Here is a 14229-nt window from a genome sequence, read left to right as displayed (position 1 = left end):
GCTCCTGCATTGCCACTAGCATCTGTATATAAAATCTGCTCGGGACGTTTGTCACTTTCAAAATAACACACTGGCTAAAGATCTACAATTATGTAACCAAAAGCTAATTTCAGTATTGATATTTTCATTAAATAAAATAATCTGATTCCATGATACACATTCTGCAATGGCTATATGTAAATATCTAGACATAATGTTACAGATGTTACCTAGGCTAAAAGAAAATGAAATAATTTTCCCTGTAATTTTAGCTAGCTGCCTTGCTGAAACATTACTTTTGTTTTTGATAATGAACTCAATATCATTCTGAAATTTCAAAAGTTTATCATCAGGTACTGAAAGAGTTCCAAAATTAGTATCCCATAAAAAACCTAACCACTTAATGACTTGTTTGGGTTGAAACTCACTCTTTTCTTCATTGATTACAAAACCTGCATCAATTAAATCCTTTTTAACTTCACAAGAAATTTTTGCGCAAGTATGATAATCATCGGCAATACCCCATCCATCATCTAGATAAACAATGGATTTAAAACCTTTGCTTCTCCAGAATTTAACTAAAGGTCTAAGTAACTTTGTAAATAAATATGGGGCACTTGACAAACCAAAAGGTAAGCATTTAAAAATGAAGTACCTGTTTTGATCTCCAAATTTCCATGAAAAACCAAGATATTTTTGATGCAAGTCATGAATTTCTACATGGTGGTACCCTGACTTTAAATCAAATTTGTACATAAATCCATTCTTTACCACCAATTGTAATGCGTTACCAACTCCTTCAATTTTGATTTTTTTCTTTTCAATAAATTGATTAACAGGCCTAAGGTCTAATATCAATCTGCATTTACCAGTGGAATTAACCGACACAGATAAAGGATTGACTACATAAGGCTTAGTCTTCTGTTCCTCTACTATTCCTGAAACTAAGAGCTCATTAATAGCGCATTCAACAAATTGTTTGTGCTGAAATGCAGATTTGGTATTATTGAGACATGCTGTTGGAGGTAACTTTAAAAATGGAATGAAATAGCCATATTCTATAACATTCAGGATAAAATCCGTGGCACCTACATGATATTTCCAAAATTCTACCCGTTTCTTTAAATTGCCTTTAACCCTAACTGAACTAGGATTTTCAAATTCACATACATTAGCATACAAAGAACAAGTGCTCGCCAAGTCATTATTTGATGTCTGTTGTTGCGGAAGTTGTAGTGGAAATTCCGCTTCCTCTCTCTGGACATTTGTTGGCCCAGTGTCCGAATTTATTGCAGTAGAAGCAGATGTTCTTAGCTGCTGCTCCGCTGTTACTTGTAGTAGCTGAGGTTGTCTTTCTGTACCCTTGTTGAGATTGTGTGAAAGGCTGATAGAACGACTGTCTTCCGTACTCTGTTCTGGGGAAACTCTGTCCAAGATCCTGCCCATACGAACGAAAAAACTGTCCCGGAAAGGGCTGCACTTCCTGACCAGGATATACACGTGTTGTTCTCTCGTAAGGTTTCTTGTTGCTTCTTTTCTTTGCTCTGAAAATAGCTTGTCGAAGCCTAGTAGCATCGTCAGGATCATCAGTGATAGGATCATCTTGATATTCTTGTACAACATCCCAACCATATTTATCAGCAATACGAACAATTTTGTTTCTTTTATTCAAGAGATTAAACCGTAGAATTCAAAATTTCATTAGCAGCTTCTATTCTGTTATTTTCCAACAAGTTTATTGCTTTTTTAATGTCATTTTCTCTATCTGCGTTGAATTCAAACTGAATTTTATTGCTTTGATATTTAAAGTCAGGTACCTTTTTCTCCGTTGTCCTCTGAGCTAAATTCAATTTGCTGACAATTTCTTGTTTTTGTCTTCTTAACGCCCTCTCTAATTTGTCAGAGAAAATGTCCAGTGCATCTTCAGTTGTAAATTCGTCTCTAGAACTCTGTGTTAAGCCGGGTCGTTCACTTTGAGGTACAGCATGAATAACCCGCTCCTCGCCCACGTGGCTAGAATTTAACTCATTCATAAGTGCTACAGATAAAAACGTGTTCGGTTGATTAAATGCTCGTCGATGACCAGTTCACACCTGACCAACACTATATATACTATGACCTAACAACCACCCTTCAATGTACTTGCGCGTATTAAAATAATTCAAACAAATACAACTAATAGAAATTGATATCTCGTCTACTATCGTCGCAATCTCCCTTGCAGAGTTGTCGTTCGTTTCTCTCTCAGACACCTCCGCGATGGGCTCAAGTCAAGATTTTTGAAATAACGTAAAAACATGGCTTTCCAAGGATTATTTCAAATTAAACTAATAGTTATAGATATATATGTATTAGTAAATACCTACCTTAAAAGAGAAACATTAGTGCAGACATTTAATTATAATGAATTTAAACAAACGCACTATTTCTCGTGTTTATCACTGTGATATACGCGAGCCAACGACAGAGGTGAATGCATGAGCCGATGGTAGAGAGTGCTATCGTCGTTCTTGTGTATTTTTCTAGATTTGAGACTTATTCAGAAGAACTATGCTTTTCCTTTCTGTTAAAAGCTAGCCGAGCTTCAATTTTAGACCAAATACAATAAAATCGCATAAAAACAATTTACAACAAAAGTTTATGCAACATTCACCGATGATTCAATGCATGTTGTGAATGGTGGAGCGGATCAATATCCTTTGCGATAATATAATGATGTCCGTGTCTAGCATGTATCCTCAACTGGTCCACATATATAAAATCGCATTCATTCGTCCATATATTCAACACGCCAGTCAATCACCTTGTCTGAAGCTTCTGACAGAAATGAATTATAGATCAGAGACTATATACTAGCTGTACCTGCATAACTCGATCTTTACTAGTAAAGAAACCGATCTCGAATAAAATGCTGTCATACCTTTATTAAAACCGGTGGACATAGATATTCAGACAAGAATTAAATATACGACTGAAAAATAATTTTAATTATCAATATTCACATTTAGTTAAAGTTAGAGTCAAAATGTAAACACGTGGTAAAAAAAAATCTGCGTTGACGTTCACCGTCACTCAGCAACGTCACATCTTTATGACGTTATTTCTCTGTTTTAGTAAAAATGCCATAAGCACCCTTTTCTCATGGGCGCAATCATATATATATATATATATATATATATATATATATATATATATATATATATATATATATATACACGTACATATATAGAGAGAGAGAAAGAGAGAGAGAGAGCACTAAAACCAACAACACTGTGTCGGATCTACTAATTAGATACAAGGTCAAGAATGGAAATTTATATAAATTTGATAGAAAATATTATATAAAAATAATATAAAGCACTAAAAATGACCAACGACACGAACAATAAAGATTGTCAAATTATCAGGACGCCCTGTCCCTTCCTCAGGACAAAGGAAAAATTTTAGAAGTCATGGTGGTCGCAACTTTTCTAAACCTAAAATGTACTTAGATATGACATTATAATGGAATAAGACGTCGTCACTGCAAGTTTAAGCTGTCATGTCGTGGAGAGTTAAATAAATCCTACTCATTATTTTAGATTGCATGTGAAATTTGAGAAAGAAATTTATAAAATTTGTTTGCCATATTTGTAATCTTAACCTTAAAGATGCAGTTATAATACTGAGTCACTTTGGTCATGTAGTACTATTATGCTTCATATTATCTTCCCAGTATACATGAATTCCTGTGAAAAATTTTGATCATCTTTTGAGGCCCCACCCTAGGCACAGGGGTCATGATTTGAGCAAAAATGAATCAACAAGAGCTGATGCTTCCACATTGATATGAATAATCATAGCTTGCTGATCTTGAGTATACAATTTATTCCCTATGCAATCCCTATTGTGGCTCCACCCCCGGGGCCATGATTTGAACAATTTAGAATTTATACCACATCAGGAAGCTTTAATTTACGTTTTAGCTTTTCTGACCCAGAAGCTCTTGAAAAAAAGACATTTTCAAAGATTCTTCCTATATGTCTCAATATAAAACTTTAATTTCGAACTGTGGCCCCGCCCAACCCTCGGGGCCAAGATGTAAACAAATAAGAATCTACACTACCTCAGAAAGCTTTCACATAAGTTTCAGCTTTTGTGGCCCAGTGGTAATTGAAAAAAAAAGATTTTTTTTAATTTAATCCCACCCTATTTTTGTCTTTCTAGATCATCTCTTGGAATGGGACTTGTCCCTTTATTTGAATATATATATACGAGGGTTGATCCAAAAGTACATGTAATGTCACAGTGTCAATATCTTTTATATTTGGCGTCATATTATCGAATACAGTATACCAAAAAATACACATATATAAATCTTATTAACATTGAAATTTTGTTTTATAAATATTAAATTGAAATCATTTTATGAATGTTTAAAACATAAAGCATAGGGGGTGTCGCTGGGTCACAACTAAACGTCAGGTTTTAAAGAGTATTTTTTTAGGATGAAAAAGATAAACACATTATTAAAAGCATCAAAAATGCGCATAATCGCCCAATAATTTGAAAAGACAAAATTTACATCATTTTCTAATCATCAGTTGAAAATTAAATGACGCCATTGCTATTTTTGACTATAAACATTCGTGTTTAATTCTGATATATTGAACAAAGGAAGTGTCGAAATGGGTAAAAAAAAAAAAAACGCCGCAACGAGCTGTAATGCATTTTGCATTTTTACTTCAAAATGGGGAAATTACCAGTATAGACAGTTACGATGATTAATCAGACTCACAGTGAAATTTAAATAAGAGTCTTGTTTATAGATGATTTCAGCGATTTTGGGGTCATTGAATGACAGAGGACAGGAAGACCGAAAGATGAGAGGTCGGACGGATACGTTTAACTGGTGTCTGATGTTTTCAAAAGACATGCGTGTATCTGTTATGTAAATGGATATGAACACTTTGTCTTACGGTACTGTTAAAAAAATTGAAACAGGATTTAAATATGAAAAGAATGAGTGTACGATGGGAATTCATAAAGAACAAAAAATTGTGAACGTGTTCCTGAATTTTCAATTTTTTTGAGCGTGGGGTGGGGGTAGTAAATGTTTGAACGTATGACGGTGCATATCTCTACTATATGACATTATTTAGATGCGGCGACTTCCAACATCGCACTTTGTATAAAATCCAATATTTTTGAAAGTATAAATCATATTGAGTTAAAAATTTTAGGTCTGATTTGAAATAAATGTCACTTCAATCATTTATAGTTTGGTTGGTTTACGTCGACTAGTATCGATTTTATTGAAGTTGTGACATTACTTTTGGATCAACCTTCGTATATATATATATATATATATATATATATATATATATATATATATATATATATATATATATGAAGCACTGAAAATGAAAATGACCAATTATAATTGTCAAATTTTTGGGACGACCTGTCCCTTCCTCATAACAAAGGAAAAAGTTAAGAAGTCATAAAAACAAAGGAAAGAGAGAAACAAAACAACTAGCACTACAACTAAACTACAAAACACTAAATATTTACATTGTTACATGTTTAATTTGAAAGTTTATAAACAGTTGTGAACAAACAAATCCGGAGCGCTATGAATTGCGACCCAGGGGTTCTTGAAAAGAATGTTCAAAATGTGAAAATTTTAAGATGGTCATTTTTTAGTGCTTTATATAAATTTCCATCCGTGACCTTGTATCTACTTAATTAGTAGATCCGACACTTAGGATATAAAGTGTTGTTGATTTTTAGTGCTTATATATATATATATATATATATATATATATATATATATATATATATATATATATATATATATATATATATTTATATATATATTCCTCTTAACATGGGGATGCTTTTACCAACTTTGGTTAAAATTGACCATGGGGTTCTTGAAAAGAATGTTCAAATTGTGAAAATTTAAAGATGGACACCGGATAACGGTGATCAGAAATTTTCGCTTGAGCTTTCAGCTCAGGTGAGCTAAATCCATTTTTTTTCATTATGATTGAAATTAAGCGCATTGAATACAACAGCATTTTCCTTTTTTCTTTTTTTTTTTTTGGTCTTTGGCTCGATATAGAAGTTAAAATATGTGTGCAAAGAATAGACTTCTGCAGATGATTAAAAAAGGATTAAATTCAGATTTTATTGTAATCCCAATGAGGTGTAAGTTTTGCTTGGGAAGAATTATAAATACTGCTGTTTCATATAAATAATGACACAGAGTGTATGGATAAAAACTTCAAATATGCAGGTATGGTGAACTTTTGGTGAACATATAAAAAAATGTCTGTCACGTAATCAACCAATTCTTGTGACAACACAACAAATGTTTCATGTTTAGCTGAAAGACCGTTCAATTGAAAATGACGGCAGTTATATATCTACTATTTACAATAGAAACTGAGTTTACAATATAATGAGACGATTAAAATGTACACTTAAGGTAGGAGGTCAATTAATAAATATTGATTTCGTAAGGCTAACTCACCCTTCTCAAGCTTATTTCCTGTAATGTGTCCAGCAATACAACTACCATTAGTTCTATAACATGTAGCATTGACACAGTAATTTCTACAGTGATTCTGACAGTTTTCTCCGTAAAATCCCTGATCACATTCTGAAGATGAAAAGAGCATGTTTAAAAATATACGGAACACTGAAATCAAAAGCAGGACTAAACCATAGCAAAAAACTAAGATTGTGAATTTTAATCTAAGGAAATTTTTGGCATGTATGTATTTCTCTTAATTGCATTGTGATTTATGAGAGCAAATACAAATACATAGTATATTAACTCTACAAGACATGAAAAAGGTGATCAGGTGAGCGATGAGCAATACTTTATTTCATTATGACTGAAATAAAGAGCATTGAATCAGTCACATTTTCCTTGCATTTTTGTTTGTCTTTGGTTCGAGTTGGAAGTTAAAATGTGTGCAAAGAAGACACTTGCGCAGATGATTGGTAAGGGTTAATTTCAGGTTTTTGTTTATTGTTATCCCACGGAGGTGTAAGTTTTGCTTGGGAAAAATGTATAAATAACCAATTGTTGTGACAGCACAACAAATGTTTTCATGTTTAGCTGAAAGACCGTTCAATTGAAAATGACGGCAGTTATATATCGTGATTACTATTTACAATAGAAACTGAGTTTTCAATATAATGAGACGAATGTATTTCAAAGGTTCGAAAAACCTTAACAATGCTTCTTTTAGTATTTACATTGTCTTTGACAATTAAGACCAAAAGTATAATATCTTCCAATAAGATTTACCTTTGCTGCAAATTCGTCCAGTCCACCCCGGAGAACAAGGACATGACCCATCTCTTTTATTACATTTTTGAGACTGCTGGCAATGTAATGAGCATTTCTTAGAGCAATTTAAACCAAAGAAGCCATCCTGACATGCTGAAACAAATTCAAGGTACTATTTTTAAAACCAGCTTCTCTCTAGAACTCATTTTTTTTTATTCGTCAGTGTCATTCTTAATCAACAAACCTATAAAAATAACTTCTTATGAAAATAAAAATAAAATACCCTCATGAACTTCTTACGTCTGTCACACTTATCTCCTGTATATCCATTGTCACAGCCGCTGTTGCAGTTTCCATCTACATGATTGCATTTTATGCGATTTAGACAGTGTCCACTGCAAGTTTCTTTACATTGAAATCCGAATTTTCCATCTGTGCACGCTGTTCAAAAACGTTCTCGAAATTATTATCTAACGGATGAAGAAATCAACAGATGTGAAATGATTCAAATGAAATATTTTAGTCATACCATGATGATGTACATACTCGTGTTGCAAAAAGGCTCTGTATACCCAGGTTTACAACCCAAGTCACACCTGCCTATAGTTTTATTGCAGTGAGATCCATTCAAACAATTTTCACTGCATTTATGAATACAACCCGTGCCAAAGTATCCATCTTCACACTCTGTAAATAAAAATCCTAATGCATGTATCAGTATATTAATATTTAAAACCGTCATTTTCATTTTATTTCTGTTTGAAAGTTTTTCGCATCCTGCAGATCAAACACTACACATGTATTGATGTATTTTTACCCTATTCTCCTCCCATAAGCCCCCCTCCCAAAAAAAATTGTATTTTCTATTACATGGAAATTTAAAATAGGGTAGGTAGTTGCAACTAATTATCATTATTATTTTTGTAGGTGTAATTTTTTAAACATTTGTTGCATGGGTGGAGCTTGGAGATTCGATGTCTGTTGAACATAATGAACAATATATAAATTTAGGTTCAGTCAAGGTCTAACCTAGATCTAAAATTCAGGAAGTCTTCACGTATCCCTAAAAGCAAATTAGTTGGTTGTTTTGAAAAGTAAGGGGAACTTGATACACCTATGAGATACAACTTTAACTTCCCCCAGTTTAAACACAAAACCCCTTTACGCAGGATTGTTAAGACACTACCCGGATCATGATTTGGCGAATTTATCCTATTTTAGTAAGGTGTAACATTGATGAAGCGGAAAAGCCAAAGATAAAATATTTACTATTATGATCTATTGTATAGACGTCTTTAAGTCTTAGGCTTGAAGAAGCAATTCACTACGACGTCATCACCTCAGAGAAAAAAAAATTGCCTTACCAATTTTTTTTTTTACATTATGTAGATACGATCGAGGATTTTTTTATCAATTCATATTAACCACACGATTCTAGCAGCACTTTCCAAGTACTGTTGAATTCAGCTTTCTATATAAACAAAAATTGTGATTTAGATATGCGGCGTAGTGTTAAACTTTTGCATCTGTGTTGTTAGAAACGACAGAGGAAAGGCTGATCGGGATTTATTCATTATAAGAATATGATAAGAGTATATCAGCGTACCTGATTCTTGATCTTTAATTGCATATGCAACATACATGAGATTCGCGATTTATACTTTTAAACTCATATTTCATGCATATGTTTACATTAATTCTCATTAGGTTCATTTCACTCTGCAAATATTTGGTCAACATTCGGTATTTAACCCCTGTGACAATGCTATTTATGTCATTCCAAAAATAACAAGATTTGGTTTATATTATGTTTTACATGTGTTTAACCATTTCTTGAACCTGATATGAAACTTTCAACTTTATATATTAAGAAATTATTCTCCCTAAAATTCACGTCATACAGCTTACTATGACTTCATAATGTATAGGCAAGTAGAAAAAAAAATGGCTGTAGCATTAACATTCTCAAGAATTTCTTAATCGATATGAATTCAAATTTAGTAATTAAATTTTTATTCAAATCTGCCCAGTAAATAAAACAGAATATGCGGCAAACCATTTGGTTTAACAATCTTTATTTTAGTACCAAAAAGTCTAGCAAACATGTTTTTATTAGGGAAATAATTGTATTATTTCATGTTAATGTTTCTTAATATTACATAAAACAATGGAATAATATATTTTCCTCGCTAAAGTTATGGTATTAATATTTTTTAAAGTTTAGATACGTTGGAGTTCAGGTTTATTAATTATAATTATTGTCAGCAGCTGAACTGTGCTGCTATGATGGTAAATATTTGTAAGAATATCGTGATCCTTTCATTTGTCGTATATACAGGATATTAAAACACCTACAAAAGGTAAAATGAAATATGAAGATAACGAAAAGTAATAGATCTCAAAAGTCCACTGAAACAATACAAATTATTTTTGAGCAGAGCAAACAAGGACCTCTAAAAACATCATAGATTGGTTCAGGTGCCATGGAGGAGCAAATATCCAATGCCGATCGGTGACACACGTCGTGTGCTCATTATCATGATAGGACAAAGGAAAAATCCCTACGTAGACAATTCAGTGTTTAAATAATGGCCTAATAATTAGTAAGAAAAACATCACCCAGCATTCGACTTAATGATAGATTGACAAAGTAATCATATCGACCATAGAACTTGCGTAATGATTACTTTAAAGGAGACTCTTGATATCCTTATTTCATCAACTTGTTTGTCAATAGCGTGCCTCGTTCAAGAATTGGTTATAACATGGAGCATGCTTTTTCGTATCGAATCAACTGGGATATATAAACCCCATATGCATGAAAATTAAAGAAAGTTGACAATATAAAAGTTGAAGTCCCCACATTTATTATAAAGTTCTGTAGTAAGACTACAACTAACGCTCTTCTCTAGTAAAATATCCGAATATGAAGCAGATGTGTCAGACTATGTGTTATATTTTATTTCAAGTTTACTGGGATATATGGAGTCGATATATGAATGGAAGTAACTACTGTTAATTCATAATATGTCGTCGATATATCTAAATGTCGATTTGAAGACCACAGCAAGTGTCTTATTCTTCTCATGCAGAAGTTTTTTCAATATATATTCTACTTCATTTGAATACAAAAGTAGTTCTGCTAATAAAGGGGCGCGTTTAGAACCCATGGAAATTCCAACAGATGTTGACTGTGCCTATTTGAGGTATTGATTAACATTAAGCAGATTCATTTTGGTAACATGTAAGAATGAAGCAACAGGATAACACTTGGAGGTTTCACATTTTACACAAATAACTTGTTTTGCTTTAAAACAATTGTGATAAACATTTAAAAACAGAGATATTAATTCTTATAAAAAATTGTATCCTCAAAAGAAATTTACCTAAAAGTTTCAAACAAAAAAGCAATATTACCTTTGGTACACATGCTCCACATCCACCCCGAAGCACAACCCCATGTACAATTACCAAACTCATGATGGCAGGAACTGTTGTCTTTGCAATGTCCAACACATTTGTTTTCACAACCAAGTCCATACAATCCATGAGGGCATGCTGAAAAGTTCTTTGAACGTCTAATAACACATTAATCAAAGCGTCATATGACCAAAACAAATTATATAGTCCAGTTAACTTACGACATTTTTCTGATTCTGGGTGATTACTAAGCTTTAAAAATTAAAATACATGTTAAGATATTTTCAATTTCAATTTATACCATTTTAAATTTTTCTTTGAAGTTAAAAGCCTACGTAACACAGTCACAAATTCTTCAGATATGTTAAAAATATAAACCCCTACTGCTTTGCTTATCATTTAAAAATTATAATTTTCTATCTTGAACCTGTAAAAAAGAATAGGTAGACTTTTATTTAACAGTTTTTCTGTTCATACATGTTTCACATTTGTCTCCGGTGTACCCTGGCTTACATAGACAATTTCCATTATCTATGTGACATCTCTGCTCTTGACAGTTTATGGGGCAGGGTTGGTCACAGTTAACTCCATAAACTCCCTTTTTGGCACAACCTGTACAAGTATAAGAACTTGACGACAGAAACCAGTTACTTTGATTTTTCAACGTTTTATTTTTTATACATTGTCATGATGAATAATTATGAAATAACCACTTACTGATCAAATGACATATAATGTAGAATTACTGGAATCAATGACTTCCTCTACTTGAATCTCTTTTCATCACATATTGGTTATTTACCCCTTCTTGTAAATGTGGAAGACAGACGCACATGTGACAAACATTAACTATGGTTATTATAAAACTCGAATGCACTTTTCAAGAATGGATGACTGATTCAAATATAGTACGAATTCTTTGATCCTTAAAAATATAAATGAGGACCCTATATTCATGTTAACGTTAAACCGAGATTGTTTTAAGATATATTATTTGTTTTTTCTTTCAAACCGTTTCTAAATAAAAGACTTTGCTTCCAGAAGTTTTATTTTTCTTTATCAAGACTGCTCCTTCTTAGGCATGCAATGCGATTTTCATGTAAAGTGTAACACATGCTTATAGAGAGCAAAGAGTTTGTTCATCATGTATGCATCTTTTTTACTATATACACATGTTTACAAAAAGTATTTAAATATACACATAATAGAATTGAACAAAGGACAGATTGATGCTTACCATCTACTATCACTTCACACAAGGTTGTGGAACTTGTTGTTTCGGGATAAGTAACTCCCTTCAATCTTTCGTTATAGTAAATAATATATCTTCCATATATCATGCAAGTTGTGTTAAAATCCAAAGGTGGTAGCTCTGGTCCGTCCTTGTAACAAAGAATCCAATCCTCTTTTTTGGTGGAGTTTGAAAGAAAAATGGAAAATCCCGCAAATCGTCCTCTTTGTCTCGTAACTGGAAAGGACACTTCTAACATAATTCGTTTATTTTTATTTGCTTTCTGATAAGATTTTATGATGTTCTTTTACAATCAACCCTAGAATAGGCTACTTTAAGAATCGGAAAATACATATTGCGGCCATCATTTATTGAAGTCACATTTAATTTAGAATGACTCTTGAACTACATACAATGTAGCTGCCCACAGTGAAGAAACATTAATACATGTATAGAAAGCACAACGAAATTTGCTACAAGGTTATATAGAGTTAAAGTAAGATAGAGTCTAGTTTAAAATTCCTTTGTGATCTCTCTCTCTCTCTCTCGATGTTTTAAAATACTTTTGTACGTACATTATTCTATTGACTGTTTACCAACTTCTATATAACTCACCGAAGTTTTTTTTCTGAGTTTGGAATGAACCACACAAGATTATCACGTGTAAGTCTTCGCAATGCGTATTTAAAAGATTAACTATAAGAATACAATTTATGACATAAATAATGTACCGTATTGTGGGCCATAGTCCTTGAATAAAATCCTGATACTGTGGATACTGTAGATGCCACCAAGATCAACTCTCCACCACACACTTGTGTATTTAGAGGATGTTCCTATGGGTTCAGTCCCTGTACACGTTGATGGGTTTCTGTCAACAGCGTTGCTTGCTAAATTCACAGTTTGATCATTTGGAAGAAGAGGAGGAGGAAGTGTTAATATCTGACTGGAAGCTTTACCATATGACAAGTCATCTTTGTCAGAAAAAAAATATTTTGTTAGTATTTAATACCTCAAAAGGAAAATACTTTAGCATTAGACTGTAGCTGTAGACACTTTAGCCCTCCTGCTCAAAAGGATACTGTTATCTTTTCTAGTATTTTTTTTTCGTCATAATTTTATCGTCAGTCATTATCTGATACATAAATTTGAGTTTCAAGAACCCAGGCGAAATAAACTTCATTTTCAGTCAAAATCTGAATATTAAGCTTAACTAATGTAGAAATCAGCCTGTTCCAAATTTAAAAAAAAAGCTCACATCAATTTGTAGTACCCGTAGAAGTTATCTAACACTGTTAAGCGTGATTGAATTTCATTAGATTAATTTCCACCTACAATTTGATTAATTTTGCACTATACGTGCTTCCATGACTTTATATGAAGTGTTGCTCTGGATGTCAAGTAGTTGCTTGTATAATATTTGTGTTGTGATTACCTAGATAAATATTTGTAGCTAAAGAACAACAAACTTCCTATGTTTATCGAAGGAAAATAACAATGGTTACCATTACCTGCATATTTTGAATTAACATTTGATATATTACTGGAATTCTTCATTGTACCTTATCCTACCTCTGGTCTTTTAAGGACATACGCAACGTACCTTACCTACTGATAATTTTCAAGATATTCTTAATTTAAGATTATAGTGCATCAGATGTTCGTAGACAAAAAATCAGCATGTATTACCAGGGGTTTTGAAAAGATATCAATTGATGAAAATTCTTGTATAATTCAAAGAAAAATATACAGAAATTGCTAAACATATATTGTAGATGATTTGTTTATCCAAACTTATTTTAGAAGAAGTGTGCAGCAGCATTAAAATGTAGCACACAGTTCCTTTAAGTATTGGAACTCTTCAACTCCAGGGAAAAAGACAATAAAGTTCAAACTACATTGCGTAAGTCCTTAACAGATCTTTGCGTGGTCTGCTCGAAATTTGTATTAATTGGATTTTTGAGCAATTTTATTTTTAAAAAAAAATTTGTGGAAAGACAATATATTTAAAAGTTTAGTTAGGATAATATAACAATCGCAGTTTTAAAGTTAGAATGATTCATATATTTATGCACAGTATCTTAGCAAAGTGTGAATCTATGACATAGCGAGGATTTGTCCACAATTATTGTAAAATCGTTTCCACATATAGTGTAAGGGATTTAAAAAAAATAAACTATACGTATATTTGTAAGACATATGCATACTTTAGTATAAGGTAGGGGAGCAACTGCAATTCACGTCATGTTCATAGAAAATGTACCGTTTTCTCTTTCGTAAAGAATGTAAGGAAATATAGTGATGAATGTTATAT

General features: G+C 32.4%; 1 protein-coding gene across 1 annotated transcript; it reads right to left on the bottom strand.

The window, feature by feature from the left end:
• Window positions 1–6487: 6487 nt before the first annotated feature.
• On the bottom strand, window positions 6488–13472 carry LOC133180169 (uncharacterized). Its single transcript, XM_061314738.1, has 6 exons — window positions 13427–13472; window positions 12647–12889; window positions 11922–12152; window positions 11162–11296; window positions 10682–10842; window positions 6488–6625 (listed from the first exon to the last, which is right to left on the bottom strand). The coding sequence occupies exons 1-6, from the start codon at window positions 13470–13472 to the stop codon at window positions 6488–6490; spliced, it is 954 nt and encodes a 317-aa protein (XP_061170722.1).
• Window positions 13473–14229: the final 757 nt, after the last annotated feature.

This window comes from Saccostrea echinata, unplaced genomic scaffold (assembly GCF_033153115.1).
Source record: "Saccostrea echinata isolate AGI-Se365-2 ecotype Australia unplaced genomic scaffold, CSIRO_AGI_Sech_v1 ptg000006l, whole genome shotgun sequence".
Lineage (NCBI taxonomy): Eukaryota > Metazoa > Mollusca > Bivalvia > Ostreida > Ostreidae > Saccostrea > Saccostrea echinata.
This window is presented reverse-complemented; position numbering and strand designations above follow the sequence as displayed.

Excerpts from the sequence above, each read along its gene's own strand:
- LOC133180169 (XM_061314738.1), bottom strand. The coding sequence starts at position 13,472 with ATGAAGAATTCCAGTAATATATCAAATGTTAATTCAAAATATGCAG. Across the intron at positions 12,890-13,426 it reads TGTTAATTCAAAATATGCAG|ATGACTTGTCATATGGTAAA; the intron begins GTAATGGTAACC and ends TTTCTGACAAAG. Across the intron at positions 10,843-11,161 it reads CGGAGACAAATGTGAAACAT|ACGTTCAAAGAACTTTTCAG; the intron begins GTATGAACAGAA and ends ATGTGTTATTAG.